Source organism: Cherax quadricarinatus, chromosome 31 (genome assembly GCF_038502225.1).
Source record: "Cherax quadricarinatus isolate ZL_2023a chromosome 31, ASM3850222v1, whole genome shotgun sequence".
Taxonomy (NCBI): domain Eukaryota; kingdom Metazoa; phylum Arthropoda; class Malacostraca; order Decapoda; family Parastacidae; genus Cherax; species Cherax quadricarinatus.
In genome coordinates this window covers 9,069,633-9,087,402 of record NC_091322.1, presented here as the reverse complement: position 1 = coordinate 9,087,402, position 17,770 = coordinate 9,069,633, and the positions used below count along the sequence as shown (strand labels likewise).

Below are 17,770 nucleotides of genomic sequence, written 5' to 3'. Positions count from 1 at the left end.
CTGAGGGCAATGTGTGGTGTGAATATAATGCAGAGAATTCGTAGTTTGGAAGTTAGGAGGAGGTGCGGGATTACCAAAACTGTTGTCCAGAGGGCTGAGGAAGGGTTGTTGAGGTGGTTCGGACATGTAGAGAGAATGGAGCGAAACAGAATGACTTCAAGAGTGTATCAGTCTGTAGTGGAAGGAAGGCGGGGTAGGGGTCAGCCTAGGAAAGGTTGGAGAGAGGGGGTAAAGGAGGTTTTGTGTGCGAGGGGCTTGGACTTCCAGCAGGTATGCATGAGCGTGTTTGATAGGAGTGAATGGAGACAAATGGTTTTTAATACTTGACGTGCTGTTGGAGTGTGAGCAAAGTAACATTTATGAAGGGGTTCAGGGAAACCGGCAGGCCGGACTTGAGTCCTGGAGATGGGAAGTACAGTGCCTGCACTCTGAAGGAGGGGTGTTAATGTTGCAGTTTAAAAACTGTAGTGTAAAGCACCCTTCTGGCAAGACAGTGATGGAGTGAATGATGGTGAAAGTTTTTCTTTTTCGGGCCATCCTGCCGCCTTGGTGGGAATCGGCCAGTGTGATAATAAAAAAATAAATATGTAATATGTATGGTTAAGGTTCTTTTTCTTCAAAATTTAGGGTCAAGATGAAAATGTGTTTCATACATAATTGTGAAAGTTATTTGGAAAAGAATTGAAAAATAGAACTGATAACTTTAAACCATTAATTCATTCATAATAAAAGTTTATGTGCAGAACATCGTAAGAGCAATGTATACAGTGTGAAATTTTCAGTATAATCTTTCATTGACTAAGTTTGATACGATATTTCCAGATGTTCTTTAGAAAGAAAATTTAATATGTTCAAAGGTGTCATGTCTCTTTTTGCAGAAAATTAAAGAACTTTGCTGTGCGGTTTTATAATACAACTGAGAAGATAATTCTTGATTCATGTTAAAATATTCAAATTTTTTGGAGATACTGTATTTTATTCATGAAGATAACTCTTAACATGTTTTATAACAAAGAGGATAAATTATATATAAACATTGAATTTAGCAAGATTAAACTAGTAATAGATAATCAGGAAGGGCATGGAAAATTCTGAATGAAAACTTTGTATATATTTGGCTTGAAATAGTATGTTGAGATGACAGTCAGGATGCCTGGGGATCTTTCATAAATGCCTCAGCAGAATGTGTCACAAGCTTGTCTTTTCATTGTACAGTATTCAGTTTAATATTATTAATTGCATTGATTCATAAATAAAATTCTGCTTGATCTTTAAATAGTAAAACTAAGTAATGATAACTTAAATGAAATTCGTTTAATTTATTTTCTATTACGTATTGATTACAGGCAATTGGGGCCTTTCGTGAGAGCTGTGAACGTCATGAAACCTTAGAACGTGACTATGCAAGCCTGGAGGTAGAATTTGCAAGAGTGTCTAAAATGCTAACCAACATGAAAGACACAGTAGCTAAGGTAACCTTAATCTGTTTATGAAATTATAATTATAAATTGTAGTTATGTATTTGGAGGATGATTATTTCAGTTAACCCCCACTTGATGATCCAGAAAGAGACCCTGTAAAATATTAGTTAGGCAAAAATATGTTAAAAATACATTTTTCCATACATATAATAACTTGACTGAGATATCAATATTCTGTATCTAATTACTATTACAGTATTTTTTCAGTGTAATTAAAACACTTGTAGGTACAGTGGTACCCCGAGTTTCATACATAATTTGTTGCAGAAAGCTGTTCGAGTGCCATTACCAAACGAATTAGTTCTCATTAGTCTGTTTCAGACCCCAAAAAATACACTTAAAAAAGCACTTACAATAATACACTTACATAATTGTTCGAGTTGGGAGCAGTATGAAACGTGGGGTACCACTGTAATAGGTTGGTAAACAGCAACCACCCAGGGAGGTACTACCATTCTACCAAGTGAGTGTAAAACGGAAACCTGTAATTGTTTTACATGATGGCAGGATTGCTGGTGTCTTTTTTCTGTCACATAAACATGCAAGATTTCAAGTACATCTTGCTACTTCTACTTACACTTAGGACACACCACGCATGCATGTACAAGCATACATATACATACCCCTCTGGGTTTTCTTTTATTTTCTTGTTCTTGTTTACAGTGGTACCTTGACTTACAAGGTTAATTCATTCCGTGACCGAGGTCGTAACTCAGTTTGCTCATATATCAAATCAATTTTCCTCATTGAAATGCCATTAATCTGTTCCAGTCCCCAAAAAACCACCCCAAGTTTTTTGTTATGCGTTTTTAAATAAGAAAAATGTATTTATAAATAAGAAATATTGTATAAAAACATAATAAAACATAATAAAAGAGAATTTAAAGAAATAAACTGGTTTTATAAAGTGTATTTACCTTGGTACATATCGTAGAAGTACTATGCTCGTACTACTTCGCCAAGTCGACTACATGCACACCTTGATCATGTTTTTCTGTGATTTCATGCTTTAATTCAATGGACATCATCATCATCATCTTCTCAGCACTGTCCTTTGCACTTACTTTCCAAGGACCAATGGTTAGAAAAAAGAAATTTGGCAAAATAACTGCACAAAACGCAAGCACAACACAAGAGATATGCTTCCACAGCAAGGTAACAATGTGCACTGAATGAGTGAGACACAGGATGCTGGGTGGATGTTGTGGCGTTCACTGTGCCAACTAGTGGCGGCGTATCTAAAGCTCGCTCATAACTTGCATTTTGGCTCGCAACTCAAAGCAAAAAATCAACCAAGCGATGGCTCGTAAATTGGGGCACTCATAAGTCAAGGTACTGCTGTATTTCCTCTTTTCTCCATGGGAAAGTGGAACAGAATTGTTCCTCCATAAGCCATGTATATTGTAGGAAGTGACTAAAATGCTGGGAGCAAGGGGCTAGTAATTCTTTCTCCTTCTCCTGTATACATGTATATTACTAAATTTAAAAAAAAAAGAAACTTTCATTTTTTATAGGGGGGCCATCCTGCCTTGGTGGGATATGACCATTAAGTGAAAGAAGAAGAATTAAAAAAATTGTACTCACCAGAGATGGATCCACTGTTTAGTAGAGATATAGTGGTGGTTATTGAAGCCAGTGTTGGCACATATTGATGATCTTTTAATGCTCATGTTAGCTAAGGTAAAAGATACTGATTACTTTAGATGAGCTTGGACAATCATCAGAACACAGTCTGGCTCATTTCACATGTTTTGATGTTCTGCAGGTAAGATATTTAAAGAAAAATTAGTGTGTAAGAAAATGTACATATAAAATGTAGACAAAGTTAACTTAATTAGTATTAAATTTCTAGGATTTTTACTATTGGATATTTGTTTTGATTTTGATAAATAGTACATAGGTTTTTATTCATATACAGCTTGAAAGTGTACAGAGCGAGAAACTACAAATGCAAACTGAAGTGGAACGACTCAACCGATCTATGGATAGCCTCAAGTCATCGTCAGCGCGTATCATTGACTTGGAGTCTGAGAAGGAGGCACAACATCAGCAGATTAATCTCTTACAAAAGCAGTTGGCTACTTTGAAAGCTGAGAGAAGTCGAGCTGAACAGTTGGAACTTGATCTTCTGACTGCTGGCAATGAAGTACAAAAGAAAAAAAGATCACTAGATACTATTCAGAAGAAACTTGCAGAAACAGAGAAGGAAAGAAGTGAGCTAGAGAATGAAAATTCCAAGGTATAGTGGCATGAAAAATTGTACATCAATGTATGGTAATAAAATACAAGTGCCTAAAATGTTCAAAAATAATGAAAAACTGTGTAACTCAACTAGAACTTCTGAACAGAGAATTAATTTGGAGTGTCAAAGAGAGTTTTCAGGCAGGAAAAATGGGTGATAATTCGTAAAACTTTTTCTTTAAAACATTTGACTGAATTTTTCTGGCACTCCTCTTTAGTTCTCTGCTTTGTGATGGATACTACTTCACAGTATAAACCATAAACATGTATGGAGAAAGACAAGCAACATTATTCCTTTGTTTCCCGACTTAAAACTCCTTCTGTGTATAGTAATAAATATTTGTAAGATGAGAAGTATATTAATCTATAATGTTCAGTTTTATTTTTAGGGATTTGTATAAATGTGGTTACTGTATTACAGTTAGTCTTTCTGTTGTGTATAAAAATTGATAAGTAAATTTATCAACAGCTCCAGAGAACAGTCGAAACACTCAAGCTATCTACCAAGAAGCTCAATGAACTGGAGAGAGATTTGACGGAAATGGAGGGCACCAATGATCGTCTAGATCGTGAAAATAAATCCCTTCAAAAAGAGGTAGGCAGTTAATGACTGAAACATTTGGATGCCCAAGTTAATATTTTGCGATTATGTCATGCTTACCATATGAACACTTCCAGGGGGCATCTTCTCTGTGGTGTGGTCCCAGACCATACCTGAAGATTTGTTTTTAACAAAAACAGATACAGTGGACCCTCGGGTAATGTCTTTACTCCATTCCAGAGAGCTAGCCTTTAGCTGAATTAATTTTCCCCATAAGAAATAATGGAAATCCAATTAATCCGTTTCAGACAGCCAAAAGTATTAACAAAAAATATTTTTTTTTAAAGATTAAATATAAATATGCATACAGAAAACAATGACAAATAAATATAATACAGTAATAAAATGGATAAATGAACATTTAACATCACACTTACCTTTATTGACTTGACTTGTTGGTGTATGGTAGACATGTAGGAGGCTAGAGGAAGGCAAGTTTATTATGCTTCAATATGACACTATTATCATCTCTATGGCTTATTTATCTATCACAATTCATCTAATATGACATTATAAACAATGTTAATAACATAGAAACATGATATATACTCTAGAATGAATAAAATATATAATAATGTATGAGAGGAGCAAATGGTGTAAGTGTTGTTGATGGGGTTTATAAGGGCCACTGAGTGAAGCAGTGGTGGTGGAGGTGGAGGCACCAGCAGAACCCACCACCACTGTCACACTTAAACAATGTATATAATTTATAAATAAGAAATATTTACATTTTAATTTATAAGTAAGTTTATTTAGGTATACACAAATACAGTTACGTACATAGATTATCATACATAGCAGCATATGTGTAAAGTACCTTGGATAACCCAAAAACATCAGACTTACGTATTTCCATTGGGGTCCTTTTATATTTAATTTTATACTTACACTCTTATATTTACACTTACCTTGGAGGAGATGTTAGTTTAATTAGTTAGTTTGATGGAGGAGATGCTGGCAGAGGTTTAGGGTAGTTGAAGATACGTAGTAGGGTGGCGTATGTTCAGTGGCCCGATGCACTTTCGACAACATTGGAGAGTTACTTTCGTCTCTTTTTCTATCACTCACTCGCTTAACTTACTTGCTACACTGTTAATTCTACACTTTATCGCTGGCTGGCACTATAGCCTTTATTGATACCTGCTGCTTTAGTATCGTACATATCGTAGAATCACTGAATCACTGCAGAAGGCACATTCACCCCTCTCTCTTCCTCCTCCACTTTGGTACTTTGCTACGAGTTTTTTCTTGAATTTTATTGTGTTTCTTTCCTCCTTTATCACAGGGCTGGCACTAGAAACTTTATTTGGGCCCATGGTGGCTTATTTAGCAGTTACAAGCACTAAAAACAATGGAATAATACAAAATATATCGCATGTACGTGTGGAATCGTCCTCACTGGCTTTGTAAACAATGGCACATTGGCTGTACAAAGAGTATGGAATGGCCGGCCCCGCTCAGGCCATGTGGACACGTTCGGGATGAAAGCCCTTAGCCAAGTTATTTGGTGTTAGCTGAACCAATATTTTTACGCCAAAGAGAACCATTAGCTGATTTTGGCGCTAGTCGATGATGCCTTTACCCGAGGGTCCACTGTATGTAGTTGTGCAAAGTTTTGATATGCCATTTTTATATTTTAAAAACTAATGGAACACCTAAACTAACTTTGCTTAAATTTACATGATATAAAATAGTATAATTTCCTTAACAAATAAAAAATTTGCTTACTGTAATTACATTTCACCTTTTTCTGGGGGGAGGGAAGTAAATCTTAGGTGATCTTTTCTCCATAAAAGTACAATAGGAGGAATCCCAATAAGAGGCAGTAGTAGTCAGGGGCAGATGAGGGGGGAAAGGGGTCCTTTCCCTTGCTCTCTACTCTATGCTTACTCATTTGATCACTCTCTTGTTTACCCACACCCTCTCTTGATTTCTGACCCTGTTCTTCTCACTTGAGTTGATGGTTAAGAGTAAAGTGATAACTTAGATTGACAGAATTCCCTGTATTAAGATCGCAAGATGTTGCTGTGTCAGACAGGAATGTAGATGAATGGTTCAGGGAACCAACACTTCTTTACACATATGCTGTATTCTTTTCAAGATTGATGGACTGATCACCTCGACTCAAGGCTGAGGGACTGATTACCTCAAACTCCTCTTGTTCTTCACCATTCTCCTTTGTATGGACTGATGAAGCCACTGTGTGGTGAAAGGTTTCCTCATTAAAGATACCCAAATTTTACACATGTATCTAATTTATCAACATGTCAGTTCTCTCAACCATTCATCTACATTCCTGTCTGACACAGCAACATCTTGGGATCTTAATACAGGGAATTCTTCAACCTGCCTAACCCTTGGGCACGACCTACTTCCACATTCATCAAATGTGATACCACCTACAACTGCTGCACCTCTCCTGCCTACAGTATATAAGCCACTTCTTTGCACATATGCTATATTCTTTTCAAGATTGATGGACTGATCACATCGACTCGAGGCTGAGGGACTGATTACCTCAAACTCCTCGTATTCTTCACCATTCTCCTTTGTATGGACTGATGAAGCCACTGTGTGGCGAAACGTTTCCTCATTAAAGATATCCAAATGTTGCTTATGTTTCTAATTTATCAGAGCTGGATATGAAGTTGGTATTCACTTACCGTTGATGAAAGCAGGAACAGGGGGGGGGGGGGGGTTTACTGTATAAAGATATATATAACCCTTGAGGCAAGAATGTAAAAATTTGGTATTTATTTTTCAAGTTTAGTGTATAAGTTTCAAGTTAGTTAAGAAATGAATGAGGTTATAGATAAATGTATAATATTTTTAAAAAGTGGGTGACTAAATAAACCTTGTTTTCATTAGAGTTACTTTCCTGAAAAATTTTATGCATGTAGAATTAGTACATAAAAATATGAGGTGCTATCAAAAAGTTCCTAGATTGCGGCAAAAAAAAAAAAAATACATCACACAGTTGTTGTCTCCCTTGAGTTACTCTCCTTGGAAGGCTATACACTGATCCCAGCACCTCTGATACTTCTTGAAACATTTCTGGAACTCTTCTTTCCTAACGGCATCTAGCGTGGCCTGTGATTCTGTTTGAATCCCCATGTCATTAAAACTGAATCTTGAGTTACATTTTTATTTTTGGGAACAGAAATGTGACAGGGGGCAAGATCTGGGAAGTAGGGAGGGTGGAGAAAGACTGCCATGTTTTTAGCCAGAAAATGATGGTCTTTCTGGTCTTGAGTCAGCAAGCGGAACATTGATTTCACAGCCATTCACCTCTTGTTCAAATTTTCAGAAATTCCCACAGCATATGCCATGTCCTGGATACTCTAACAAAAATCTTCATGAATATCCTTCCTTACTTTTTTAATGTTGGCATCTTATTTTTAAGAACATAAAAACATAAGAAAGAAGGAACACTGCAACAGGCCTACTGACCCATGCGGAGCAGGTCCATGGGACCTCCCCGGATTAGCCCAATGACCCACCCAGTCTGGTCACCTCCACTCAAGGATGGAGCACGGCACCAGACCCAGCAGCACAAGCTAATCAGGTCCAACTCACACCCACCCACACCCACTCATGTATTTATCTAACCTATTTTTAAAACTACACAACGTTTTAGCCTGAATAACTGTACTCGGGAGTTTGTTCCACTCATCCACGGCTCTATTACCAAACCAGTGTTTTCCTATATCCTTCCTGAATTTGAATTTTTCCAACTTGAAACTATTGCTGCGAGTACTATCTTGGCTGAAAATTTTCAGCACGCTATTTACATCCCCTTTATTTATTCCTGTTTTCCATTTATACACCTTGATCATATCCCCCCTAATTCTACGCCTTTCGAGAGAGTGCAGATTCAGGGCCCTCAGTCTATCCTCATACGGAAGATTTCTGATATATGGGATCATCTTTATCATCCTCCTCTGTACGTTTTCCAGAGCATTTATATCCATTCTGTAATACGGTGACCAGAACTGAGCAGCATAGTCTAAATGAGGCCTAACCAAGGATATATAGAGTGGAAGAACAACCTGAGGACTTCTATTATTTATACTTCTAGATATGAAGCCAAGAATTCTGTTAGCTTTATTGCGAACATTTATGCACTGTTGTCTTGGTTTTAGATTACTGCTGACCAGAACTCCTAAATCCATTTTGCAATCAGTAGTATTAAGATCTACATTATTTAGTTTATATGTGGCATGGTTATTTAACTGTCCAACATTTAGAACTTTGCATTTGTTAATATTAAATTGCATCTGCCACTTCTCTGACCATTGCATCAGTCTATTCAAATCATCCTGGAGTGCTCTAGTGTCCTCATTAGAATGAGTTGGATGGCCTATCTTGGTATCATCAGCAAATTTGCATATGTCGCTATTTATTCCCTCATCTCTGTCATTTATGTAAATTGTGAACAACAAAGGGCCCAACACCGACCCCTGAGGAACACTGCTTGTGACGTGCCCCCATTCTGATTTCTCCCCATTTATGCAAACACTCTTCTGCCTATTTGTCAGCTATACCTCTACCCAGGAAAAAATTTCTCCTCCTATTCCACGTGCCTTAAGTTTCCTCAATAGCCTCTGGTGTGGAACTCTATCGAAAGCTTACTGAAGTCCATATACACAGTATCATATTCATTACCATGATCTACCTCCTCAAACACCTTAGTGAAAATAGTTAGTAAATTTGTAAGACAGGAACACCCCTTTGTAAAACCATGTTGAGATTCATTAATCAATCTGTGCCTATCAAGATGGCTACGAATTGCTTCGGCAATTATTGATCCCATAAATTTTCCCACTATGGAGGTAAGGCTTATTGGTCTATAGTTCGAAGCCAAGGACCTGTCACCTGCCTTGTAAATAATTCAAATTCAAACTTTATTCTCTATAAGTATTACAATGCTGAGTTTACAGAATTTGGTTATTGTGTGGTTTACATGTAGTAAAATAATAATTACAGAGTGTACCACTAGAACGCCTAGCATGGCTAGGCATTTCGGGCAGACTTATATTAAATCTTAGGTTTAAAATGTTACAGAATTATGAGATAAGTTGGTATTATGGCTAAGTGACTAAATACTAGTTGTGAGTTTAGTAATATGAATGCTTTTGTTTTGGCACTATACATAGTTTCAGTATTGGAGTATCACAGGCCAACTTTTGACTAGTTAAGATTCATTATTTTGAGATTGAGATTGATATTTCTGTTTATGGTCAAATGGGTGAGTGAGTGTAAGTGTGAACCACCAGGTGGTATTCATATTATTAGTTGACAGGGTGTATCAGGGAGATAAGATGTTTTCTGATGGTAGTTTTGAAGGTGATGAATGTGTCTGCAGTTTTGGAATTTTCAGGTAGGGTGTTCCAGATTTTAGCGCCTTTGACATACATTGAATTTTTGTAAAGGTTTAGTCGGACATGGGGAATGTCATAGAGATGTTTGTGTCTGGTGTTGTGCCTGTGGGTTCTGTCACAACTATCAAGAAAGCATTTTAGGTCAAGGTTAATATTGGAATTTAAGGTCCTGTAGATGTAGATTGCACAGTAGTAAGTGTGGATGTACTGAACAGGGAGTAAGTTTAGATCTATGAAGAGTGGGGGGGTGTGTTGCCAGGGATGGGATTTAGTGATTATTCTTACTGCGGCTTTTTGTTGGGTTATTATTGGCTTTAGGTGTGTTGCTGCAGTTGAACCCCAAGCACAGATAGCATAGGTGAGGTATGGATATATAAGTGAATGGTATAGTGTGAGAAGGGCAGTTTGCGGCACGTAGTATCGTATCTTGGAGAGGATCCCAACCGTTTTGGATACTTTTTTGGTTATGTGTTGGATATGGGTGCTGAAGTTCAGGTTGTTGTCGAGGTATAGGCCTAGGAATTTGCCCTCATTATGCCTGGTAATTAGAGTGTTGTCGATCTTAATGTTAATTTGCGCATCTCCTGCTCTGCTACCAAACATAATGTAGTAGGTTTTGTCAACGTTAAGCGTAAGTTTATTGGCTGTCATCCAAGTCGATATTTTGATCAGCTCCTCATTAACAATGGTGTTGAGGGTTGCAAGATTAGGGTGAGAGATGACATAAGTCGTGTCGTCAGCAAAGAGAATGGGGTTCAGGTGTCGAGATACGTTTGGAAGATCATTGATGTATATGAGGAAGAGCAGGGGACCAAGGACACTTCCCTGCGGAACTCCAGTATCAAGTGGCTGTGTTGTTGATGCTGTGTCTTTAATGGAGACATACTGATACCTATTAGTAAGGTAAGATTTGAAATATGCAAGCACATGGCCTCTTATACCATAATGGTCAAGTTTGTGGAGTAGGATGCCGTGGTCTACTGTGTCAAAAGCTTTTCTTAGGTCAATAAAAATTCCTAGTGGATATTCCTTATTTTCCAATGCTGTGTAAAGCAGATCTAGCATTTTTATAATTGCATCGTTAGTGCTTTTATTTTTCCTGAATCCAAATTGGCAGGGGTTGAGTATGTTTTGTGACGTTATAAATGAATATAGTCTCCTGTGCACGAGTTTCTCAAAGATTTTGGATAGCAATGGTAAGTTTGATATTGGCCTATAGTTGTTTAAATCTGTAGGGTCACCACCTTTATGTATTGGTGTAACCCTTGCCGTCTTGAGTAGTTTCGGGAAGGTGCTAGCTTCTAGTGACTTGTTAAAAAGCAATGAGATAGTATGCGAGAGGACATGGGCCACTCTCTTGTACAATAATGGTGGGATATGAGACAGATTCCCTGAGTTATTTTTAAGTGACTTTATAATCTCGGTGACTTCCGTGGGCTCAGTTGGAGCAAGATAGAAGGAATTTGGGAAATTCCCATCTAGGTAGTCCCCGGCATGGGCATTGGTACGTGGGATTTTATTGGCGAGATTAGAACCTATGGTTGAGAAGAAGTCGTTTATCTTGTTAGCTGTGTCGGTGGGTTGCAGTGGTGTTTCATTAGGTTTAGTTAGGACAATATTCTTGTTTTTTTTCAGTTTGTGGGTCCCTAGAATCTGAGAGAGTGTTTTCCAGGTCTTTTTTATATCTCCTCTTGTGTCAGTGAATCTACTGGAGTAGTATAGTTGTTTGGCTTTCTTTATTACTTTGGTGAGGACTGATGAATAGTGTTTAAGAATATCTTTGTGTATTAAGCCCTGTCTATATTGCTTTTCATATTGGTGTTTCTTATCAATGGATTTCAGAATGGTGCTGGTTAGCCATGGGCAACCAAGCCGTTTGTTTGTGATCTGTTTCGTTTTTATAGGACAATGTTTGTTGTATAGTCTAAGTAGTTTGTTAAGAAAAATGTCTGTCCAGTCGTCAATACCATTGGCCTTGGAGAATTCTGTAGGCCAGTCAACAGTCTCTAGGTCAGCTGTGAACTTCCTTATTGAGGCCTCATCATGGAGTCTAAATGAGACTTTGTTGTATTCAAGTGGTGGTTTACTAATGTTTGTCAAGAGGAAGGTAGGGTAGTGGTCTGTAGTGCTATCTGTGATTATCCCTGATTTAAGGGGGGCTAGTATATTGGTCCATATGTGGTCTATTATGGTTGCACTTGTTTCAGTGAGCCTGGTTGGTTTAGTTATTGTTGGTATGAGAAGTGTGTTGTTCATATTGTTGATGAAATCAGTTACAGGCTGATCATCTAGTAGGCCAAGGTTGATGTTGAAGTCTCCAGCTAAGAGAAGGTGGTGCTTATTCATTTGTCTGTTTGTTATTAGTGCCTTTAATTTCTCACTGAAGTTTGGGATGTTAGTGTGGGGTATCCGGTAAATGGCACCGATTGTTATAGGCGTCTTAAGGTTTTTTACAGTAAAATTAGCAAAAATGTATTCTCCATATTCATCACTAAAGCAATTGGTGCTGATACAAGATAATTGGTTAGAGTAATAGATTGCAATACCACCCCCAACTTGGTATGGTCTACAGTTGTGGATTGCTGTGTATCCTGGTAGAGGGTAGATATCTATTGTGTCCTGTTTTAGCCAGGTCTCGGTAAGAATAATGCAGGAGAAGGGTGTCTTTAGTGATTCAAGGAGTGCCAGGAGGTCATCATAGTGTTTGCTTAAGGACCTGATGTTGTAGTTAAGTACTGATAGACTTTTATCATTGTTTAGGATAGTGCTGGCTTGTGATGCTGTGTAGTAAAGGCAGTTACTTTCCAATAGGTTTTGATTGTGTGTCAGATTATGTAGGTTTAGATCAGGGTCAACGTGATCAATCATCTTCTAGGTTTAAATTATGGTTATTTATATCCTGAGTTGTGTGTTGAGTTTTAGTACTGATATCTGTAGTGGTGGGAAGTTTGGACAAGTATATAGCTATAGCATTTTGGTCATGTAGAGTATAGTCACTAATACACATAATGAAGTTGGTGTTGTCTATGTGTTGTGCTGGAATGAGCTAAAGTACAACTAGGTATAAACTAATAATATAAAAATACAAATTAAAAATAGCACAAGACTCTCACTTGTAATTGCACTAAGGTCTAATGTAGTGACTTTGGTATAGTCTATGTATTGACCTAGAGTGAGCAATAGTACAACTAGGTTTAATCTAATAATGTAGAAATACAAATTAAAAATAGCACCAGGCTCTCACTAGTAATTACACTATGGTCTAATATAATGACTCTTGTACTGACTATGTATTGAGCTAGAATGAGCTATAGTACAACTGAGTTTAATCTAATGATATAAAAAAGGCACAAGACTCTCAGTTGTAATTGCACTAAGGTGTTATGTAAGTTGTTTACAAGAATTAGAGTATAACTAGATTTAAATTGACAAGATAAAATATACAAGTTAAGGTAGCAAAAGAATAAAAAAAAAAAAGTAGAAAAAAAAAATATATGAGGTAGTTGGTACTAGTTAGCAAAAGATAGTTAAGGGCCTTGAACAATAATATAATTGAAATATACACTAATTGCACACACAATATAGTCACTAAAATATGAAAACAATCTTAGAATAGGACTTACAATATAAACTTATAAAAATACAAATTGAAATGGTACTTGCAATTGCACTAGAGTCTGGTATATGTTGTTGACAAGATCAAGAGTATAACTAGATTTAAATTGACAAAATAAAATTCACAATTAAAGTACCAAAAGAATAATAGTAAAAAATAACAATGGTAATGTCTTGGTTATAATATGATAGTAAGATGGTAGACAGGTACACAGGTACAAAGGATAATATAAAGGTTGGAGTTGAATATACAAACTTGAAAATTTGGCAACAAAATGTTATGGGAAGTATAAAATAATGTTTAATGTAAAAAAGTAAAATTGACTGGTAGTAAATATGGTGTTTAATAAAATTTTAGTAAACCATTTTCCACATATCAGGCACTATGCCAGTTTGTAGTGATATGTTAAAAAGATTAGCCAAAGGTATGCTAAGTTCCTCTTTACATTCCTTTAACACCCTTGCAAACAGTTCATCAGGGCCTGGGGATTTGTTAGGTTTTAGTTTGTCTATTTGTCTGAGGACCATGTCACTAGTTACCACAATCGTACATAGTTTATTATCCTGTTCTACATAATCTATTATTTCAGGAATATCGCTAGTATTTTCCTGGGTGAAAACTGAGAGGAAGTAGGTATTGAGAATTTCACACATATCCTTATCACTGTCAGTGATCTGACCACAGTTACTCTTACGTAGGCCAATCTTGTCCCTAATCTTATTCTGTATACCTGAAAGAACCCTTTTGGGTTAGTCTTTGAATCCCTTGCGACCTTAGCCTCATAATCCCTTTTTGCTTTTCTTTTTCCTTTCTTTATTTCTCTCTTTAATTGAATATATTGATTTCTTAACTGCCCATCCCCTCTTTTGATACACCTATATATGCCTCTATTTTGACCAATGAGATGTTTTAATCTATTGTTCATCCATTTGGGATCATTTTTGTTAGATCTAATTTCCCTACTCGGAACAAAAGTTGTCTGGGCAGCTAGAACTATGCTCTGAAAAGTATCATATTGGCAACCAAGATCACCTACCTGACCCATAGTTAGGACTTCCCAATTTAGCCCACCCAGGTAATTTTTCAGTCCCATGAAGTCGGCCAAGCGAAAATCTGGGACAGAGATTTGATTGCAGTTATCTGGGTAATTCCATTGAAACTAAGTGATTTGTGATCACTTTCCCCAAGCTCATCATTAACCTCAAGATTATTAATTAGTGACTCTTTGTTGGCAAGAACCACTGATGGATGACTAGAGTGTTCATCATCCTCAACTGACATTTGTCCCATTTTGAATTGAGAAAACCATTCAAAACACTCTGTCCATTGCTTTGTAGCCAAATGTTTGCTGAAGCATTTTGCAAGTTTCACTAGCTATTATACCAAGTTTGAAACTGAATTTCAAACACACACATTCACATACATGCATGCTGTTCTTTCTTTTAACCTTTAAACTGTCTCCAATGTAGTATGCACAATTTTTTGTTTCTTCAAATCTGCCACCTGCCAATATTTTTGACCTCAGTACAACTCTTTGGGTCTTCACAATTTCTTCATACCTTTGAAAAATATCTAAGGCCAAGATGGTCCACACAGTGTGTCATGGTTAACTACACATGTTGACTGTGTCTGACATACTAGTACAGTGGAACCTCAAAAATCGAACTTAATCCGTTCCAGGAGCTAGTTCTAAATTCAAAAAGTCTGAAATTCGAAGCAATATTTCCCATAAGAAATAATGGAAATACAATTAATCTGTTCCAGAAACCCAAAAATATTCACTCAAAAAATACATTTTATAGAGATTAATTACAGTTTTACATACAACAAATACTATAGTTTTTAATTATGTATAGTAATACATGTACATATAAAATAACATTTTTACTTACCTTTATTGAAGATTGGTGATGGCATCTGGAAGATAGGGAGGAGAGAGGGAGGGAGTTGGGGTTAGTGTTTGGAAGGAGAATCCCCCTCCATGAGGACTTCAGGTAAAGCCCTCTCTGGGGTTACTTCCCTTCTCTGTCTTTTAATGCCACTAGGACCAGCTTGAGAGTCACTGGACCCCTGTCTCACAAAATAACTGTCCACAGTCCTCTGTTTCTGGCACCTCTAACATTTCCCTAAAATGGGACATGGTTGTGTCACTGAACTTGTTGCAAAGATGGCTTGTTTCAGCTTGCTCAGGGTGGTACTTCTGCACAAACATTTGGACATCATTCCACTTGGCACAAATCTCCTTAATCTTTGAAGAAGGCACCTCATCCACTCCCTATATTAACACCTTTTGCAACATCAGCTTCCTTGATTTGTTCTTTCTTTGATAGGATAGAACCGATGGTCGACTTGCTTTTCCCATACATCCTGGCAAGCTCAACAAGTCTCACACCACTCTCATACTTCTGTATTATTTCCTTCTTCACATCTATGGTGTTTCTCACTTTCTTTACCACAGGGGTACCACTAGCAAGTTTCTTTGGGCCCATGGCAGCTTATTTCACAGTCCCACAAGCACTAAACACAATGAAATAATCGTAAAATGTGTGAATGAGAGCGCAGGTTAGTGTTCACTCAAGCATAACAAAGCTAGACTGCTCACGGCGCCTGCGCAGGGACGCAGACAGAGCGGGCGGCAGACAGGTCCCGTACCCAGTGGTCCGAAAATAGGGGCACGTTCTATAATAGGGACACAGTTTGTCCAAAAGAATGTTCCTATTTTCGTAATGTTCGGTATGTGATACGTTCAATTTTTGAGGTTCCACTGTACACCTAAATAGGATTAGTAAATAATGAAATCAGGAGCTGTTGTTCCATCACCAGCTTCCCTACTAGCAAACAGGGTGTGGAAGTGGGATGATGATGATTTATTCATTCCACATTTATTATAATTTCTTGATACTAATAGTGGAATTCAACATGACTCACAAAATCGTAATGACACGATTGCAAACAAACCATACCCCGGCCGGGATTGAACCTGCGGTCAGAGAGTCTCAAAACTCCAGCCCGTCGCGTTAGCCACTAGACCAGCTAGCCACAATAAGATTCGTCCAATTAGGTATATTTCTACACCATAGGAAGGTTAGCACAGGCACCACTGTGACCACAGTGGTGCCTGTGACCACAGTGGTCACAATGGTGCCTGTGCTACCTAGTTGGATGAATCTTATTGTGGCTAGCTGGTCTAGTGGCTAACGCGACGGGCTGGAGTTTTGAGACTCTCTGACCTCGGGTTCAATCCCGGCTGGGGTATGGTTTGGAATTCAACCATAAAGGACACTAAGTAGATTTAACCCAGGATAACCCAATAAAGTCAAACACTGCAACTTATTTCCATGTTTTGATGAACATTACACCTTGAAACAATTGAAGTATCATAAGATTTTGTTGTAAATATATGTTTTACAATAGTCTGGAAGGCACCTAATTATGTATATATTATACCATAAATAATTAACATGTAGGCATGTTTGATAGGAGTGAATGGAGACAAATGGTTTTTAAACCCTTTGAGGGTTTTGGTCGTACTAGTACGTCTTACGCGTAGGGGTTTTTGACGTACTAGTACGCATAAATTCTAGCGGCCTCAAATCTCGCGCGAAAAGGCTGGTAGGCCTAGGTGTGAGAGAATGGGTCTGCGTGGTCGGTGTGCGCGGTAGAAAAAAAATCTGGGACCCAGTGGTGCATTGTGGGAATGCCCTCTTAGTAAACAATGTCCACCATGCCTCGCGGTAAGAAGGTCCTCACTCCTCGGCGAATTGGGACACTTTTGTTCCCCAGTGACAGTTCTAATAGTGATGGAAGTGCCAGTGAAGATGAGTTTCGTGGTTTTAGTGAGGTTTTGACCGAAACTAATGACCATAATATCGGTAATAGTGAGGAAAACCCAGACGACCCTCAGCCTTCCACCTCTGGTGCTGGGCCCTCTTGTTCACGTTCAGTTGTTCCAGAACCCAAGAGGAAACTTCTATTTTCCCAAATCCCAGACTCAGATGAGAGCATGGGTGATGATAGTGATAGTGAATATGAACTACAAGCTCTTCAAACTAGTTCCAGTAGTGATAGTGAAGTGCAATATTCCCCAGTGAAGCGTCAGTATATACGACGATATATGCGCTCTGGTAGTGTGCCATATGTTATACCAAGGGGAAGGAGTGTATCTCGGAGTACATCCCGTGGCTGTACAACAGGAACAGACAGTGAAAATGACGAAGATACTGTTGCAATTGGGATGGAAAATGTGCGTGGTGGTAGTGGTGCCGGCGGTGAGGCACCAGTAGTGGGCCATGCTGCCACCCACGCCGTTGCTCAGCTGATCTAGAACAAAGGCCACCATCCCCCACTCAGCTGATCCAGAACAAAGGCCACCATCCCCCACTCACCCACCACAAGCCTCCACAACCACAACCTCCACAACCACAACCTCCACAACCACAACCTCCACAAC

The 17,770-nt window shown here is 38.1% G+C and overlaps 1 protein-coding gene across 2 annotated transcripts in view; it reads left to right on the top strand.

Moving 5' to 3' along the window:
- LOC128699162 (girdin) overlaps nucleotides 1–17,770 on the top strand; it is a 707,427-nt gene that overhangs the window by 610,239 nt on the left and 79,418 nt on the right. For both annotated transcript variants that reach the window (XM_070090172.1, XM_070090171.1), the window contains exons 13-15: nucleotides 1,347–1,472; nucleotides 3,400–3,720; nucleotides 4,192–4,317. In XM_070090172.1, the coding sequence (XP_069946273.1) occupies nucleotides 1,347–1,472; nucleotides 3,400–3,720; nucleotides 4,192–4,317 (573 nt within the window). The remainder of the gene's footprint in view (nucleotides 1–1,346; nucleotides 1,473–3,399; nucleotides 3,721–4,191; nucleotides 4,318–17,770) is intronic.